General features: G+C 67.9%; 2 protein-coding genes across 2 annotated transcripts in view; one reads left to right on the top strand and one right to left on the bottom strand.

Annotated features, from left to right (window-relative positions):
* Positions 1–4,133: 4,133 nt before the first annotated feature.
* Positions 4,134–5,117, top strand: AURANDRAFT_3396 (hypothetical protein; the record flags this gene model as incomplete). Its single annotated transcript, XM_009035883.1, has 1 exon — positions 4,134–5,117. A coding segment is annotated over one exon (984 nt), but the record flags the coding sequence as incomplete, so codon positions are not given.
* A 683-nt stretch (positions 5,118–5,800) lies between these two features.
* The window catches only part of AURANDRAFT_62046 (hypothetical protein), a gene marked incomplete at both ends in the record, with an annotated part of 13,346 nt that continues 3,191 nt past the window's right edge, over positions 5,801–15,955 (bottom strand). The window contains 6 exons of the mRNA XM_009035998.1: positions 5,801–7,480; positions 7,679–8,692; positions 8,890–9,723; positions 9,852–11,606; positions 11,807–14,674; positions 14,803–15,716. Coding sequence (XP_009034246.1) covers positions 5,801–7,480; positions 7,679–8,692; positions 8,890–9,723; positions 9,852–11,606; positions 11,807–14,674; positions 14,803–15,716 — 9,065 coding nt within the window. The remainder of the gene's footprint in view (positions 7,481–7,678; positions 8,693–8,889; positions 9,724–9,851; positions 11,607–11,806; positions 14,675–14,802; positions 15,717–15,955) is intronic.

The following is a 15,955-nucleotide window of genomic DNA, read 5'->3' as shown; positions in this document are numbered from 1 at the left end:
CGAACCCGAACGCGGCCGGCGACCGCATCCAGTTCTCGGGCAAGAACTTTGGGGAGACGGAGGCGCTGGCGGGCGACGTCAATATTACTATTGGAGGGCGGCAATGCCTGCCGATCTTGGTGGGGGAGTCGCGCGCGTCGTCCGTGTGGCGCATCCAGAACGACGAGCCGTACCTGCACTGCGAGTCCGCGCCTTCCACCGTGGGCCCCCAGAGCCTCTACATCCACGTCGCGGGCCAGAACGTGTCCTTCCCGGAGGCCGACGAGAAGATCACCATGGTCTGCGCAGCAGACTACTACGGCCAGACGGCGCTGGCCGCGTACGAGACGGACTTTGGGTGCGCGGATGTGTGCGACGCCGCGCAGGAGTTCTGCCTCGGCGTCGGCGGCGAGGCCTGGGTCTTCGACGCGTCCGACGACGGGACGCCCCACTTCTGCGACGGCGTCCAGCCCTGCCGGACCATCGAGTCGGCCTTCGACGGGTCCCTCGCGAACTGCTCCGTGATCACGTTGGAGGACGAGTTCTGCGCGGAGAAGCCCGTGGGCTCCGTCGTCGACCACAGCAACGCCGGCGAGCCCTACTCGCTCGCGGGCTACTTCCGCCTCGACAAAAGAGACGACGACGCCATCCCCTGCGACGCCTGGCACGCGCACCGCGACACGTACTGCTACGAGCTCCGGCCGTGCTCGCCGAGCGGCGCGTGCGCCGGCAACAACACGTGCGACGCGGGCTACACGGACACGATGTGCGCCAAGTGCTGCGACGTGTCCATGGCCTACCTCGACGACGGCAAGACCAAGAACCCGGAGTGCTGGGACGGCGGCGACCAGCTGCTCTACTACCGCGCGTACGGCGAGTGCGTCGAGTGCCCGACGAACTACGCGCTCCTCGTCGCCCTGCTGACGTCCGCCGTGCTCGTCTGCGGCTCCGTGGCCTACACGTTAAAAAAGAAGCGCGTCGACGTCGCCGTCGTCGCCATCGGCGTCGACTACGCGCAGGTGCTCAGCGTCTTCGCGACGACGGAGATTGAGTGGCCGTCGGAGCTCCAGCGGCTCTACAGCTCCCTCGCGATTTTTAGTTTCGACTTCTTGGACGTCTTCCCGCCGGAGTGTTCGATTTCCGTGGAGTACGACGTCCAGTGGCTCGCGATCCAGTTCGGGCCCCTGGGGCTCGCGGCCGCGTGCTACGCGTTCTACTTCTTCCGGCGCAGCTACCTCGTCTGGAAGTACGCGCACAAGAAGAAGGAGATGTTCAAGCGCATGCGGAGGCTCAAGGGCATGATCACGTCGACGCTGCTCTACGGGTTCTACTTTATCTATCTGTACATGTGCGAGAACACGCTCGACCCGCTCAACTGCCAGCGGATCGCGGCGGAGGACGGCGCGACGGAGACGAAGCGCGAGTACCTGTCCTCCGAGCCCAACGAGGTCTGCTGGCAGGAGGGCGAGATGCAGTACTCCTTGGTGCCCATCGCCGTCGTCTTCGTCTTCGTCTACATCCTCGGCTACCCTTTGATCATCGCCGCGCTCATGTACCCCGCGGAGACGCGGCGCCTCATCCGCGACGACCAGCTGCTGCGCTGCCAGGGCCGGGGCCGCTACGAGGAGGGGCTCACGGAGTATTTGGACGACGTGTCGCTCACGCGCGCGCGGCTCGGCATGCTCTACTACCGCTTCAAGCCCGACGTGCCCTACTGGATCTTGTTCGTCGTGCTCCGGAAGATGTGCATGGCCTGCATCACCTTGCTCTTCCACAGCAGCGCGTCCTTCCAGCTCGCCATGCTGCTCATGGTCCTGTTCACGTCCTGCGTCTTCCAGATGAAGTACCTGCCCTACCTCTCGTCGTCGAACCACGACGAGATCTTCACGAAGTACGCGGACCGCATCAAGATCCTCCACGACGAGGAGCTCTCCTCGGCCGCGGCCAAGGACAAGGCCATCCGCATGGCCCGGGGCAAGGCCGTCGGCAAGCTGACCTTCGCGTCCATGACGACGCGCGAGCTCCGCGACAGCGCCGCGAAGCTCTTCTTCGAGTACAACACGGTCGAGGGCGTGCTCCTCGTCTGCTCCGTGCTCGTCTGCCTCGTCGGGGTCATGCTCGACTCGGACTACGTCGCCGACGGCCGCCACGCGTACACGCGGAAGTGCCTCACGTACGTGACGATCTTCGTGATCTCCTTCTCGGGCCTGTATTTCGGCGCCGTGCTCTGGCAGGAGATCGTCACGCACATCTTCCCGTCCCTGAGTTGCTCCTGCTTCTCCGTCTTCGCCGACGGCGAGACGCGGGAGAAGGACGATGATGAAATTTTCGACGACGGCATCGAGATGGCCGCGGGCAACCCGCATCTGCAGAAGAAGATGGACGACCTCATGAAGGACGACCAGCAGCTCTTGTCCATCAAGGAGCAGGTCGAGATCAAGAAGCTCGTGGGCAAGCTCCAGACGGAGTGCCGCAACCTCAAGCGCGAGCTCGCGGACGCCAAGGCGAGCAGCCCCCGCGCGGCCGTCCCGGTCAAGAAGAAGAAGGTCGTCGGCGGCATCGCCCACGACCCCCGGGACCGGTCCACGTCCGCCGCCGTCGACATGGACGACGAGGCCGTCTCGCCCCGCCGCCCGAGCGGCTTCGCGGGCGCGTCGAACCCCCTCCGCGCGGGCGCCGCGAAGAAGGCGACCCAGCCCGCCAAGAAGCGCCTCGGCTAGGGTCGCCGCCGCAGAGCCGCCGCCGCGCCGCCGCGACCGCCGCCCCCTTTCCCCGCGCGCGCCGCGCCGGCCCGAACTAGACCGCCGCGCGTTAGAAGCCGCCGTACTGCGCGCCGCCCGTGCTCTGGGACGACGACAGGGACACCTTCGCCTTGTAGAAGCGGTAATCGGACTCCTCGGCCTTGGCGAGCGAGGTGGGCTTCGTGGAGACGACGCGGAACGACTCGGCGACCTTGCGCGACGTCGCCTCGCCGTTCTCCTTCTTCCAGCGCGCCGCCGTCGTGCCCGCGACGAGCATGGCCGTGTCGCCGCTCCCCGGCACGCGCACGGCCTTGACGAAGCACTTCCGGAGCACCTGCGCGTTCGAGGGCGACAGCGCCGTGAAGCTGAACTCGAGCAGGCGGTCGTCGCCCGCGGGCGCGTCGCCGACGAGCTTGATGTCCTGGGGCGCGCCGTAGGCGCCGTAGCGGCCCTCGATGTTGAAGATGTTGTCCGCGAACCACGCCTTCGGCAGCGCGCTCGGCGCGGCGCCGCGCGGCGGCGTCTTGACGACGACGAAGCACCCGTCGCCGCCCTCCTTGGACCTGGCCTCGACGTCGTAGTAGTTGCCCTTCTGCAGCGGCCAGGGGCTGTCGAAGGCGAGCTTCGCCGCGACCTTGTCGGCCGTGACGACCTCGGCCGCCGCCGCGAGCGACCCGCGGCTCGAGACCTGCGTCGGCTCGTCGACGAGCACGACGCCCGTGTCCGGCCGCGTCTTGCCGCTCATGGTCGTGGCGGAGATGGCGAGCGCGGGCGCCGCGGGCGTGGTGAGGAGCGCGGCAACCTGCGCGCCGAAGGCGCGGCGGTCGCAGGCGCGCGGTTCCAGGGCGGCGCGGCGGTCGCCGGCGAAGGCGCGGCGGTCGCAGGAGGCGCGCGGTTCCAGGGCAGCGCGGCGATCGCCGGCGTGCGGTTGCAACGCGTGCGCCACGCAAGCGACGACGAGGAGGCGCGCCGCCATCGATGCGGACCGACTGCGCCGAGCTGGTGGCATAATAGGATCGAGCTCTCGAGAGAGCGTGCTGCTGAGGATTGCTGAGGCTGGTGATGAAGCATGTTTGCCCCAACCGGAATCTTTAATTTCGGCCTAGCAATCTTCTTGTTTCTCCCTAGCGCGCTCGCGAGGCAGCCCCCAGAGCCACTGAAACTGCGCGCAGAACGTCGCTCGCTCCACCGAAACTGACACGATGCCGTGCCCCAGCAAGGATGAGTTAAAGTCCGCCGTCGAGAAGGTCGCCGCCGACCAGCCCGGGAACCGCTGCACGAAGCGCGCGGCCGGCGCCCGGCCCCCAGACGCCCGTAGATTTCCCCCAGCAACGGCAACGATGACATCATCCCCGCTGCGCCAGGTACTTCGACGCCGACTTCTACGACGGCCTGAGCGACAAGGACAAGGAGACGTTCTACGGGTGCATCCGCACGGGCGTCGACAACCCGGACAGCGGCATGGGCTGCTACGCGATGACTCCCACGGACTACTCGACGTTCGCGCCGTTCTTCAAGCAGGTCATCGGCGACTACCACAAGAACGACCCGGCGTACAGCGAGAAGCACGTCAACGACTGGGACGCGTCGGGCGTCGGCGAGGGCGGCGTCCTCGACCTCCAGAAGCTCGGCCTCGCCGAGGAGCTCTCCATGCGCGTCCGCGTGGGCCGGAACCTCAGCGGCATCCCGCTGCCCGGCGCCATGACCAAGGAGGACCGCATCGCCTTCGAGATCAAGATGGGCGGCGCCTTCGAGGCCGTCAAGGCCAAGTTCGGCGGCGCGGTCTACTCCATCAGCCCGGACCTCGGCGACGGCGTCGCGCACCCGAACAAGATTGACGACGCCAAGTACGAGGAGCTCGTCAAGGCCCACGTCATGTTCAAGGACATGGACGCGGACCCCTACCTCAAGTCCGCGGGCATCTCCTCCGACTGGCCCTACGGCCGCGGCTGCTGGCAGTCGGACGACAAGAAGAAGATCATCTGGTTCGGCGAGGAGGACCAGCTCCGCATCATGGTCATGAAGAAGGGCTTCCTCCTCAACGAGGTCTTCGACGAGCTCAAGGAGCTCCTGGACGCCGTCGAGTCCATCGACGGCATCTCCTTCGCCAAGGACGACACCTACGGCTACGTGACGTCGTGCCCGACGAACCTGGGCACGGGCATGCGCGCGTCCGTCCACGTGAAGATCCCCAACCTCACCAAGGACGGCACGGACACCAAGGCCAAGGAGATCGCGGGGCCCCTGGGCCTCAGCGTCCGCGGCACGGGCGGCGAGCACACGCCCATCGGCTCCGACGGCACCGTCGACATCTCGCCGCGCGCGCGCCTCTTCATCAAGGAGTGCGAGATCATCCAGGCCCTCTACGACGGCCTCGAGAAGCTCCTCGCCGCCGAGAAGGCCGCGGCCTAGGCGCGGCCCGCGCTCGCCGCCCCGCGCGCCGCCGGGACCCCCTCGCCAACTTCGCCGCCCCCCGCGCGCGCCGCCGCGGCCGCGTCTTTCTACAGCCGCGTGTGACTGTGCTTACGACCTCGGGGGCGCTGGGGCGGACGACTCGCCGGGGGGGGGCGAGGCGGCCGGCCGGCGCCGCGGGCCGCGCGGCGTCGCTTCCTGACGACGCGCGGGCGCCGAGGGCCGGGCGCCGGCCCGTCACCGCCGCCGGTGCGTCCGCACCATGGACGGCTGGCAGGGCCGCGACCCCCGCCGGTGCTTGTCGTCGATGTCGTTCCAGGTCAGGAAGTCGATCTCGGCCTGCGTCACGCCGTTGGCGAGGAGGTCCTCCGTGGACACGCCCGCATGGATGGCCTCCTCGACGCTCTGGTAGTTGTGGGACGCGCCGGCGCCCATGGTCTCCGGGGCCGCGGGGCGGTCCTCGGCGTCCTTTCGATCGGCGGCGAGGCAGTCGGAGACGCCGATGCTCTTTTTGCGTTGCGCAAGAACACACACGTTTTTGCACGCATCAAATCTAAAGGATATATAGGGAAAAATCCAGCTTGAGGACGAAGCAACATCAAAGTCAACATAGACATTTACTCAGCAGTCCGAGGCGTCGACGACGCGGGTATGGCGCCGTCGCGACCCTAGCCCTTCTTCGCCTTGACGACGCGCGGGAACCGGACGGCGTTTCTCAGCAGGAGGAGCAGCTCCGTGGGCTGGCGCTGCCGCGTGGACACGGAGGGCCCGTTCGACGCGTGGAGCTGCTTGCCGAGGTCCTTGGCCAGGTACATGATGCGGCTGCTCTCCGCGACGACGAGGTCCATGAGTTCGGCCTCGGACGCGCGCTCGAGGTCGCCCTCGCTGAGCAGCGCGACGGCCTCCTCGATGTGCTTCGACGCGCTCGGCGCGATGGACAGGAGCAGGCGCCGGAGGTGGCTCGTCGACGTGAAGCGCGCGTCCGGGTCGAGCATCCAGTCCTGGACCTTGGGCAGGTTCGCCACGGTCTTCTCGATGGTCTTGGCGGTCTTCGTCGCGACGAGCGTGACGACGACGGAGAAGATGGACGTCACGGAGATGCCGTAGTTGAGCGACGAGATGATGGACAGGAGCGCCGCGAACTTGTCGACGGAGCCGTAGGAGTTCAGGATGCCCGCGAAGCGCTTGAGCGTCTTCTCGTTCGTGTCGCGCCGCTTGTTCCACTCCATGTAGCACAGCATGTAGACGGCGATCCAGAAGTTCATGAAGCCCACGGACAGGCTGACGAAGTAGATCTTGCCCTCCGTGGACCACTGGCTGAGCTGCGTGAGCTCCGGCTCGTTGGGCGTGACGACCGTCGCGAAGTTGACGCCGTCCGTGCACGCGTCGAGCATCTTCGAGATGCTGTCGGTCATGAGCACGCTCAGCATGCCCAGCGCGGCGACGAGCACGGCGTTGAGCTGGCCGTAGCGCAGGCCCATGAGCGCCGTCTTCGCCTCGTTGATCGCGGGCGACGTCTCCGGCACGCCCTTCTTCGTCGACGTCTCGATGGCGTGCTGGATGAGGAGCTGGTCCGCGGCGGAGTAGTTGGCGACGATGGACGCGAGCCAGCGCTCCGCGAGCTCGGAAGACGAGATGGCCTCGGCCGTTTTGGTGGTTTCGACGATCTCGCGCGCGTCGGGCGCGAAGGCCCCCAGCGCGACGGCCTTGGACGACGCGGACTCGAGCCCCCGCGCCTCCGTCTCCGCGCGCTCGTAGCGCTCCACGTCCGTCGTCTCGCTGTGGGCCGCGAGCGCCCCCGGCAGCGAGAAGACCGTCGTGTCCCAGATGACGCGCTCCGCGAAGAACTGCTTCTCCGCGGAGTTGGACCGCGCGCAGGCCTGGAACGCGTCGTAGATCTCCTTGTTGCCCGTGTTGAGCAACGTCATGGCCAGCTTGTAGGTCTCCTCGCCGAGCTCCGCGTCGTGGACGCCGTCGCCCGCGGAGTCGAGCGTGTCGACGCACACCGCCGCGACGCCGTGCTTGTGGAGCCCCCGGAGCGTCGTCTCGCTCTCGTTGCCGATGAGGTCGAGCATGTCCGCGTTGTCCTTCTCCGCCTGGGCCGCGGCCATCTTCGCGCGCCGGATCTTCACGGCCCGGCCGACGACGCGCATGATCCGCGCGGATTTGAATAATTTCAGCATGCGCACGGTCCGCAGGTTGTTCGTCGCGCCGCCCGACGACTCGAACGCGTAGTAGGAGATGAGATCGAAGAGCACCAACAAAAGATCCATCACGCAGAAGAAGTCCGTGAAGAACTTCGACAGCGTCCGGTGGCAGTAGACGTGCGCCGTCATCTTGATCGTCACCTGGGCAGGACAAGAGAGATTCAACGTCGCTTCAACGTGAGTGTTCCGCGCGCGCGTTCCAAAAAAACCATCTACGCTTCGAGACCGTTCCGAGAGATGATCGCTCGTCCAAGAATTAGCCAAAACGAGTGGAAAACGGCCGAGATATGAGCCTTTGAAGTTGGGAATTTCGCTCTCTTTTGCTGCCCTGATCGTCACCTCGGCCGTGAAGATCCACATGATGAGAAATAACACGTAGGTGTCCACGAAGCCGTTGGACAGGCCGTACATCAAGCCCAGCACCTGCTCGTACAGGATCGTGCCGATGACCAGCAGCATGATGAAGGCCATGACGACGTTGCCCTCGAGCACGTCGTCGAGCACCGTCCGCGCGACCGCGCGCCGCACGTCCAGCAGGAACTGGACCTTGCGCTCCTGGGGCGAGAAGACGGAGTAGGGGTTGTCCGTCGCGATGAAGGTCGACGTCGAGTCCGTCTGGGCGACGAGCACCAGGTGCTCGCGGATGAGCTTGACGATCTCGATCTTCGCCTTCGTCGTGTGGGGCTCGTGGCAGTCCATGCGGTCCCGCATGTACTTGAGGAACCGCGCGTGGATCTTCGCGATGCCCGGGTGGGGCGGCGTCGCCTCGCCCGTGCCCTTCTTCGCGAGCGCGGGCTCGACGTCCGCGGCGGCGGACTTCGCCGCCTTCTTCGCCGGCGCGGGCGCGAGCTCGACCTCCTTCGCGGGCGCCTTGGCGGCCCTGGGCCGCTTACTCGGCGTCGCCTCCTTGAGGAAGGGCTCGTCCTCGATCTCGACGGCGACGTGGTCGCCGGCCTCGCTCTTCTTCTCCTCCTCGTCGTCCTCGGACTCGGCGTCGTCGCCGCCGTCGTCGTCCTTGTCGATCTTCAGCGGGTCGCCGCGCAACAACAACAGGAGCGCGATGCGCTCCTGCTCCATGCGCAGCTCGAAGAACTCGTCGAGCACGAGCGTGTTGAGCACGTGCTCGATCGCGGGCTTGGGCCTCGAGAAGTCGGACGCGCGCGCCTCGGCCTCCTCGTCGCCGCCGACGAACATGGACGACACGTCGAACATGGTCTTGGGCACCTTGGCGGCCTTGACGTTCTTCATGAGGGACGTGCTCGACGACTCCTGGGACTTGGCCAGGCGCTGCTGGTCCGTCATCACCGCCGCCTCGAGCTCGTCGGGCGCGAGCATGCGCGCCGCGCGGCCCGCCTGTGTGGTTCAAATCTTCAACCCGACTTCAATGTGAGCGTATGCGACAGTTTCGACGCAATCTCTTCGGCTGTGCTTCGAGAAATCGACGAGGGCAATCGATTCGTCCAAAAATCAGCCGAATCGACTTCGATTTGATCGAGCTAGAGAATTCTGAAGTTTGGTCAGGACCACCCAAACCAGTGGTTGAATTCCACACAGCGGCCCGCGAGGCCGATGGACGACCGCAGCAGGCGCGCCTCCTCGCGGGGCCGGTCGCTGCGCTTCGTCCAGTGCGCGAGGGCCTTGTAGGCCGTGATGGACACGAGGCCGATGCGCTTCTTCTGCTCCTCGAGCTCCTCCTTCAGGCGCCCGCGCCCCGCCTCGTCGCGCCGCGCCTTCTCCTGGGCCGTCACCGCCTCCGCGAAGGTCTTCAAGACCAGCAGCGACGCCTGCAATCTCTGGAGCCCCTCGGCCTCTGGCGGCTCGTCGTTGAGGAGCAGCGACCGCAGCGTCTCCGTGAACAATACCAGTTCGGGCTCGCCCGTCGCGAAGAAGACGTGGTACAACAGATTGCCCAGAATGGTCTGCACGCGAATAGATAGCTCCGTCTTGTGCGCGTCGAGCGTGATGAGCTCCTTCGCGAGGAAGGGGATGGGCAGCACGTTCCGGATCGACAGCGCCGCGCGGTCGCGCGCGACCGTCTCCAGCAGTTGGATCAACGCGACGCGCGTGTCCTGCGACGCGATGGACGCGCCGGCCTTGGCCGACGTCTGCGCGGCCTTGGCCGGCGACGTCGACGACGCCGTCGCGATGCGCCGGAAGCGCTCGATGGCGCCGAGGTCCTGGTTCTCGAAGAGCGCGTCCTCGATGCACGACTGCACCGCGGGGTGCGGCTGGCGCTCGTCGCCGCCCGCGATGGTTCTCAATAATTGGAGCGTGGCGCAGAGGAAGGAGTCGGCGTCGGCGCGCACGTGCTCGCCGCCCTCGCAGAGCTCGCGCGCGCCCTGGTGCGCGTAGGAGCAGATGAGGCGGATGAGCGCGCGGTCCGCCTGGGCAGGAAAAGGGTGATTCAACGTCGATTCAACATGAGTTTTCCGCGCGCGCGCGTTCCGGAAAAAGCATCCACGCTTCGAGACCGTTCCGAGAGATGATCGCTCGTCCAAAAATCAGCCAAAACGAGTGGAAACCGGCCGAGATATGAGCCTTTGAAGTTGGGAATTTCGCTCTCTTTTGCTGCCCTGCGGTCCGCGGATTTGCAGAGGTCGGTTTCATCTTCAAAAATGCTCTGGCAGAGCGTCACCAGATTCTTCGGCGACGTGACCTCGATGCAGTCGATGATGTCCTCGATGCGCTCGAGCACCGACGTCTTCGCCAGCGTGTGGCCGTCGATGAGCGACAATAGACAGTAGACGACGGCGTCGACGAGCCGCTTCACGCGGACCCTCACGTCGACGAGCACGGCCATGGCGTTGCTCGCCCCCGGCTGGTTCGAGTCCGTCGTCTTGATGAGGGACCGCCCCATCTTCAACGCGAGAATCAGGATGTCGATGAGCCCCAGGGAGAAGCAGATGGACTGGTGGTGCGCGTTCGGGCCGAGCGGCGCCTCGTGGCTCGGCCGGTTCGTGCGGTCCAGGAACCAGTCCGGGAGCCAGGACGGCGGCGGCGACGTCGCGACGACCATGTCGATGGTCGACGCCCCGGAGCCGCCGTCGTAGTCCGCGCCGCCCTCCAGGACGATGTTGCACTCCGTCGGCATGGCCTCCTTCCGGTCCTCGTCCTCGTCGAAGTAGACGAAGATCTCGACCCAGAACAGCGCGTTCGTCACCGTCGTCAGCACGTTCGCCGCCTTCTTGTCGCGGGCGACCGGCGGGGGGACGCCCCCGACGGGCGACGGCGCGCGGCGCCCCGACGACGAGCCGTCGACGGACGCGGGGCTCGCCGGCGCCGCGGACGTGTGCTCCTTGATCCACGTCGACGCCGTGTCGATGGCCGACCGCAGGTTGATGACCAACCCCTTCAGCGTGTCGAGCTTCCCGAAGACGGGCAGCCCCTTGGACGTCTTCAGGAACGTGCCGCGCTCGATCGCGTCGACGAGCTTCCCGTGCACCGAGTGCGTGTCCACGAGCGCCGACAGCGCCGCCTCGAACAACGTGTCGTCGTCGGAGATGAGCAGGCCGGAGAGCACGCCCCTCAGATGGTCCGGCGGGCCGAAGGCCGCGGCCTCGTAGGCCCGCACGTCCGGCCCGTTGAACGTGTTGTCGACCGCGCACCGGAGCTCCTCCGAGTGCGCGCCGATGACCTTGCCGTAGCACGTCCGCAGGATGTCTCCGAGATTCGGCCGGTCGGGGTCGACGTTGGGGAACTTGTGCACGTCGAAGGTGCGGTCGCCCATCTCCTCGAACAGGTAGCTCAGGATGCGCTCGATGCGCCAGTGCATCGTCGCGTCGTTGATCTGCGCGAGGCCCCGCAGCGCGCGCGCCTTGGCCCGCGCGACGGGCTTCAGGTGGCTCTTGTCCACGGCCGGCGCGTCGATGGCCGGGTTCGCCAGGTCCACCAAGCGCCGCGCGAGGTCGATCGTGTCGTCGACCGTGCCCACCGTGAATAGGCCGAAGTCGAAGAGCGTCGACGCGATGTCGACGACCTTGGCCGTCAAATCGTTGGACGCGACGTTCTCCGGGTTGAGCGTCGCCGACGTCGCGAGATGCCGGCTGAGCTCGCGCCGGAGCGCCGCGAAGCCGTCGCGCACGGGCTCCGCGATGGGCGTCGCGGACCGGGGCAGCGCGTCCGCGGAAGCGCCCGGGCTCAGCCTCCGCGACTCGACGTCCTCGAGCACCCAGAGCAGCGCCGGCGCCGCGACGCGCGCGTGGGGCCAGCGGTCCAGGTAGAGGTTGTTGAGCAGGTTCAGCGTCTCCGAACGCAGGCACGGCGCCACCTGGGCAGCAAAAGCGTGCGAAATTCCCAACTTCAAAGGCTCCTATCTCGGCCGATTTCCACTCGTTTCGGCTGATTTTTGGACGAGCGATCATCTTTCGGAGCGCTCTCGAAGCGTGGGTGCTGTTTCCGAAACGCGCGCGCGCGGAACACTCACGTTGAAGCGACGTTGAATCACCCTTGTGCTGCCCTGGGCGCCACGCGCGCGTCGCGGAAGACGGCGACGAGCGTCTCGTAGGAGAAGCCGCCGCGCGCCTGGAGCTTCAGGATGTTCTGCGCCGACCGGCCGGCGCAGAGGTCGCCCAGTAATTTGAGCTGCGCCTCGAAGTAGCGCCCGATCTGGAGCTGGTTCAGCAGCCTTTCCTCGCGCGTCGCGATCTTCCGCTCGCCGGCCCGGTCCGTCGCCTCCGCGGCGAGCGCCTCCAGTTCCGCGTCGCCCTTGAGCCGGATGGGCCCGGACACGTTCTTCTCGCTCATCTCCAGGTCCGACTCCTTGACCCAGGCGATGCCGTCGGCGCGCCGCACCTTCTTCACGGGCTGGAGCTGCTCCCCGAGCGCGTAGACCTCGATGGCCGGCCGCGCCTCCGCGTGCCGCGGCGCGCCCGGCCAGAGCACCTCCTTGAGCCCGTCGCGAAAAAACAGCTTCGGCGAGTAGGCATCATAAAAAAGCTCGTCGACGGCCTCGACGCGGTACTCCTTCGAGTCCGCGTTCCACGACAGGTGCACCTCCTTGGGCAGCGACGGCGCGCGGTTGTCCCGCAGGTCCGACGGCGAGATGGCCAGGAGCAGGTGGTCCGCGAGGTCCGCGGCCTGGCCGGCGATCTCCGTGTTGAAGAGCAGCGTGCCGCAGATCTCCTGCATGCGCAGCATGGACCGCGACCGCCCGTCCTTGCCGTCGACGGTGCATAAAGCCGCGAGCACCTCGAGGAACTCCGCGCGCGGGCCGTGGACCTGGAGGATGAACTCGCAGAACTTGCGGACGAGCGCCGCGTTGGCGACGACGGCGTTCGTCAGCGTCTCCTCCGAGATGAAGAGCGTCGCGAGCACGCGCTCCGCGCCGAGGCGGTGGCCCGCCTGCAACGACACCACGTTGACGAAGGACACGGGCCGGTGGAAGACCTTGGACGTGCCCTTGCGCCAGGCCGCGTGGCGCTTCGCCTTGGACCAGTGGCGCTTGTCCGCGACCTCGCGCAGGATCGCCGCCTTTAAAACCAACCAAGGGCTCCGATGCGCGGGCTCGAACGCGTCGCCCTGGACCTGCAGCGCCCGCAGCGCCTCGCCCTGGCGGATGAGCACGCTCCCGACGCCGAAGTGGGCCTCGCACTCGCGGTTGTCCAGGATGGCGCGGCCGAGGACGGCGAGGACGGCCTTCTGGACCGGGGCGAGATACGCGTCGAAGCGGTCGTCCGCGTAGCGGCGCCCGTGGAACCGAATGTCTAAACCCAGGTTGATGGGCGTCACGGCCATGTTCACGAGGTCGTCTAAAAAGCCCGACGTGCGGCACATGTTCTGCATGGACGCCCGGGGCGGGTCGTCGACGAGGCCGCTGAGGTTCGTCATGATCATCCGCGACGGCTCGTCGCGGCCGCCGAGCTCGACGTACGTGCGCTGGAGGGACCGCGTCACGGACGCGAGCGCCGCGAGGACCTTGCGCGCGTCGGAGCCGCGCATGGGCCCGCCGAAGGCGTCGTCGTCGCGGCTCTCGTCGCCCTTGCGGGGGCTGGTGAGGCCCGCGTTGGGCGGCAGCATGCTCAGCGTCTTGCAGACGGCCGTGTAGACGTGCGACACGCGGCGCAGCGACGCGCAGTGCGTTAGCTCCTCGTGCTCCTTCGGGGTCAGGTACCGCAGGTCGAAGTAGTAGGACTCGTGGTTCGTGAGCGCCGTCTCCGCGCCGCCGTCCGCGTCGGAGATCGACGGGAGCTCGCTGAACGACACGGACGTCGCGTCCGCGTCCGCGTGCAGGCGCAGGGGCCGCGCGGCGGACGCGACGAGGCAGGCCATGCCGTCGAGCACGGGCGTGCCCAGGGGCGGCCGCGGCTCGGGCCCGCCGGGCAGCAGCTTGAAGGCCAGGAGCGCGCGCGTCGCGTCGTCGACGGAGTCCGGGCCGTCGTCGTCGTCGAAGAGCAGCGCGTCGCGCCGGTCCACGCCCCCGGGCCCCTTGACCGGCGCGACCGTCGGCGCCATGGCGAGGTAGGCGCCCGTGACCGCGTGGCGCACGTGGAAGACGTCGCCGAAGCAGATGCCCCGCGTGAGCAGGTCGTTGCCCGGGCCGCGCCGCATCACCGGCTCGGCCACGAAGGCCATCATGGCGCTCTCGAGGTGCGCGGACCCCGCCCCGCGCACGATGTCCTCGCGCTGCGCCTCCTGGAAGCCCACCTTGGCCTCCCGCGCGCCCTCGCCGTCCTCGGAGCCGAGGTCGTCGTCGGCGTCGTCGACCTCGTCGTGCACCGCGCAGTGGTCCCCCAAAGTCCCGCCGTCGCGGACGACGACGGCGCGCCGCAGGCGCTGGCTCAACAGAAAAAAGGGCGTGTTGTGCACGAGGTTCCGCAGCGCCGCGGACGGGTAGCGCGCGTAGGGCCGGATCGCGAGCGGGCTCGGCTGCGCGTAGACGGCGAGCTCGCGGAGGGGGCACCGCGCCGTGGCCACGTGGTCGCAGGGCGACAGCGCGATGGCGCGCGCCGCGTCCGTCGTCTCTACGGGGTCGAAGATGCCCGCGAGGCGCCGGCCGCCCTGCTTCGCGCCCTTGCCCTTGCCCGGTGCGCCGTCGCCCTGGGGCCGCACGAGCAGGAACGCGCTGTCGTTGTAGGACACGGGCGCCCGCCGCGCGACCTCGCCGGCGTCGCCCATGGGGCTGAAGAGCAGCACGGACCCGGCGCAGCCCGGGTGCAGCAGCAGCTTCCGCGGCCGCCCGTCCTCGCCGCCGAGGCCCGGCGCGCGCCGCGTGTCGAGGTCCGCGCCCAGCGACGACGCGCAGGTGAAGAACATGCCCGTCACGACGTGCTGGAGCTGGAAGGGCTCGTTGAACATGAGGTCCCGCGCGCGCGCCGTGCCCGCGTCCTCGAGCGTCGCCTGGGCGGCACAAGAGAGATTCGACGTCGCTTCAACGTGAGTGTTCCGCGCGTGCGCGTTCCGAAACAACCATCGACGCTTCGAGACTCTTCCAAGAGATGATCGCTCGTCCAAAAATCAGCCAAAACGAGTGGAAAACGGCCGAGAGAGGAGCCGTTGAAGTTGGGAATGTCGCTCTCTTTTGCCGCCCCGAGCGTCGCCGCGAGCTTCTCCGCGTTGCCCTTCGTCTCGCGCTGGACCTTCAAAGCGGCGAGGTTCTCCGCCGCGGCGGGCGCCGTCTTCGCCGGCGGCCGCTCGAGGCGCACGCCCAGGCTGTCCAGCAGCGCCGACACGGACACGCGGTCGTGGCGGCGGTCGAGCGTCAAATTCGTCTTCGCGCGGCACCAGCTCTCGAGCTTCTCGTACTTGAGCGCCGGCACGACGCGCCAGAGGCAGCTCCGGAAATCGGCGTCGCTCAGCGCCGCGTCGACCTGGCCCGACGTCGCGTCGCCGCGGACGAAGAAGGAGTCCTCGACGAGCGCGGGGTCGAGGTGGCCCTCGAGGGAGATGAGGTCCCCGAAGCGCACGGACTCGATCCAGGAGCTCTGCGTCTTCTCCGCGGCCTCGGACTCGCTCCGCGCGCGCGTCGCCGCGGCCTCGTCGTCGTCGCTCGGCTCGGGCTCGGGCTCGGGCGGCGGCGGCGGCGCGGGCGGCGGCGTCGGCGGCGGCGAGGGCCCGCTCACGAACGCGTCGAGCGCCGCGAGCGCGCCGAAGCCCGTCGGCGGCGCCGGCACCTGCTCGAAGGTCGCCTGCGTCTCCTCGAGCTCCGCGGCCAGCGACCCGGGCGCCGCGACGGCCCGCGACGCCGCGGCGCCCCGGCAGACGTCGCCCGCGCGCGGCGAGCGGCGCCGGTGGGGGTCCTCGGGCTCCTCGGGCTCCTCGGGCGCCGCGGGCGCGGGGGGCTCCAAGGGCTCCGCGTCGTCATCGTCGTCGTCGTCGCCGCCGCCGTCGTCGGGCGCGCCGGGCGCCGCCGCGGAGGCGATCATCGCCGCGATCTTCGCGTCTCCGACGGGCGGGCCCGCGGCGCCTGTGTGGAAATCAAATCTTCAACTCGACTTCAATGTGCGCGTAATCGAACGGATTGCGCCGGACTCTTCAGCTGTGCTTCGAGAACCCGACGAGATCAATCGATTCGTCCAAAAATCAGCCGAATCGACTTCGACTTGATCGAGATAGAGAATTTCAAAGTTTGGTCGAGACGTCCCAAACCAGCGGTTGATTTCCACACAGCGCGGCGCCCTC

This window comes from Aureococcus anophagefferens, assembly GCF_000186865.1.
Source record: "Aureococcus anophagefferens unplaced genomic scaffold AURANscaffold_4, whole genome shotgun sequence".
NCBI lineage: Eukaryota > Pelagophyceae > Pelagomonadales > Pelagomonadaceae > Aureococcus > Aureococcus anophagefferens.
Note: the sequence above shows the minus strand (reverse complement) of the source record. Positions and strands in the feature narration are given on the sequence as shown.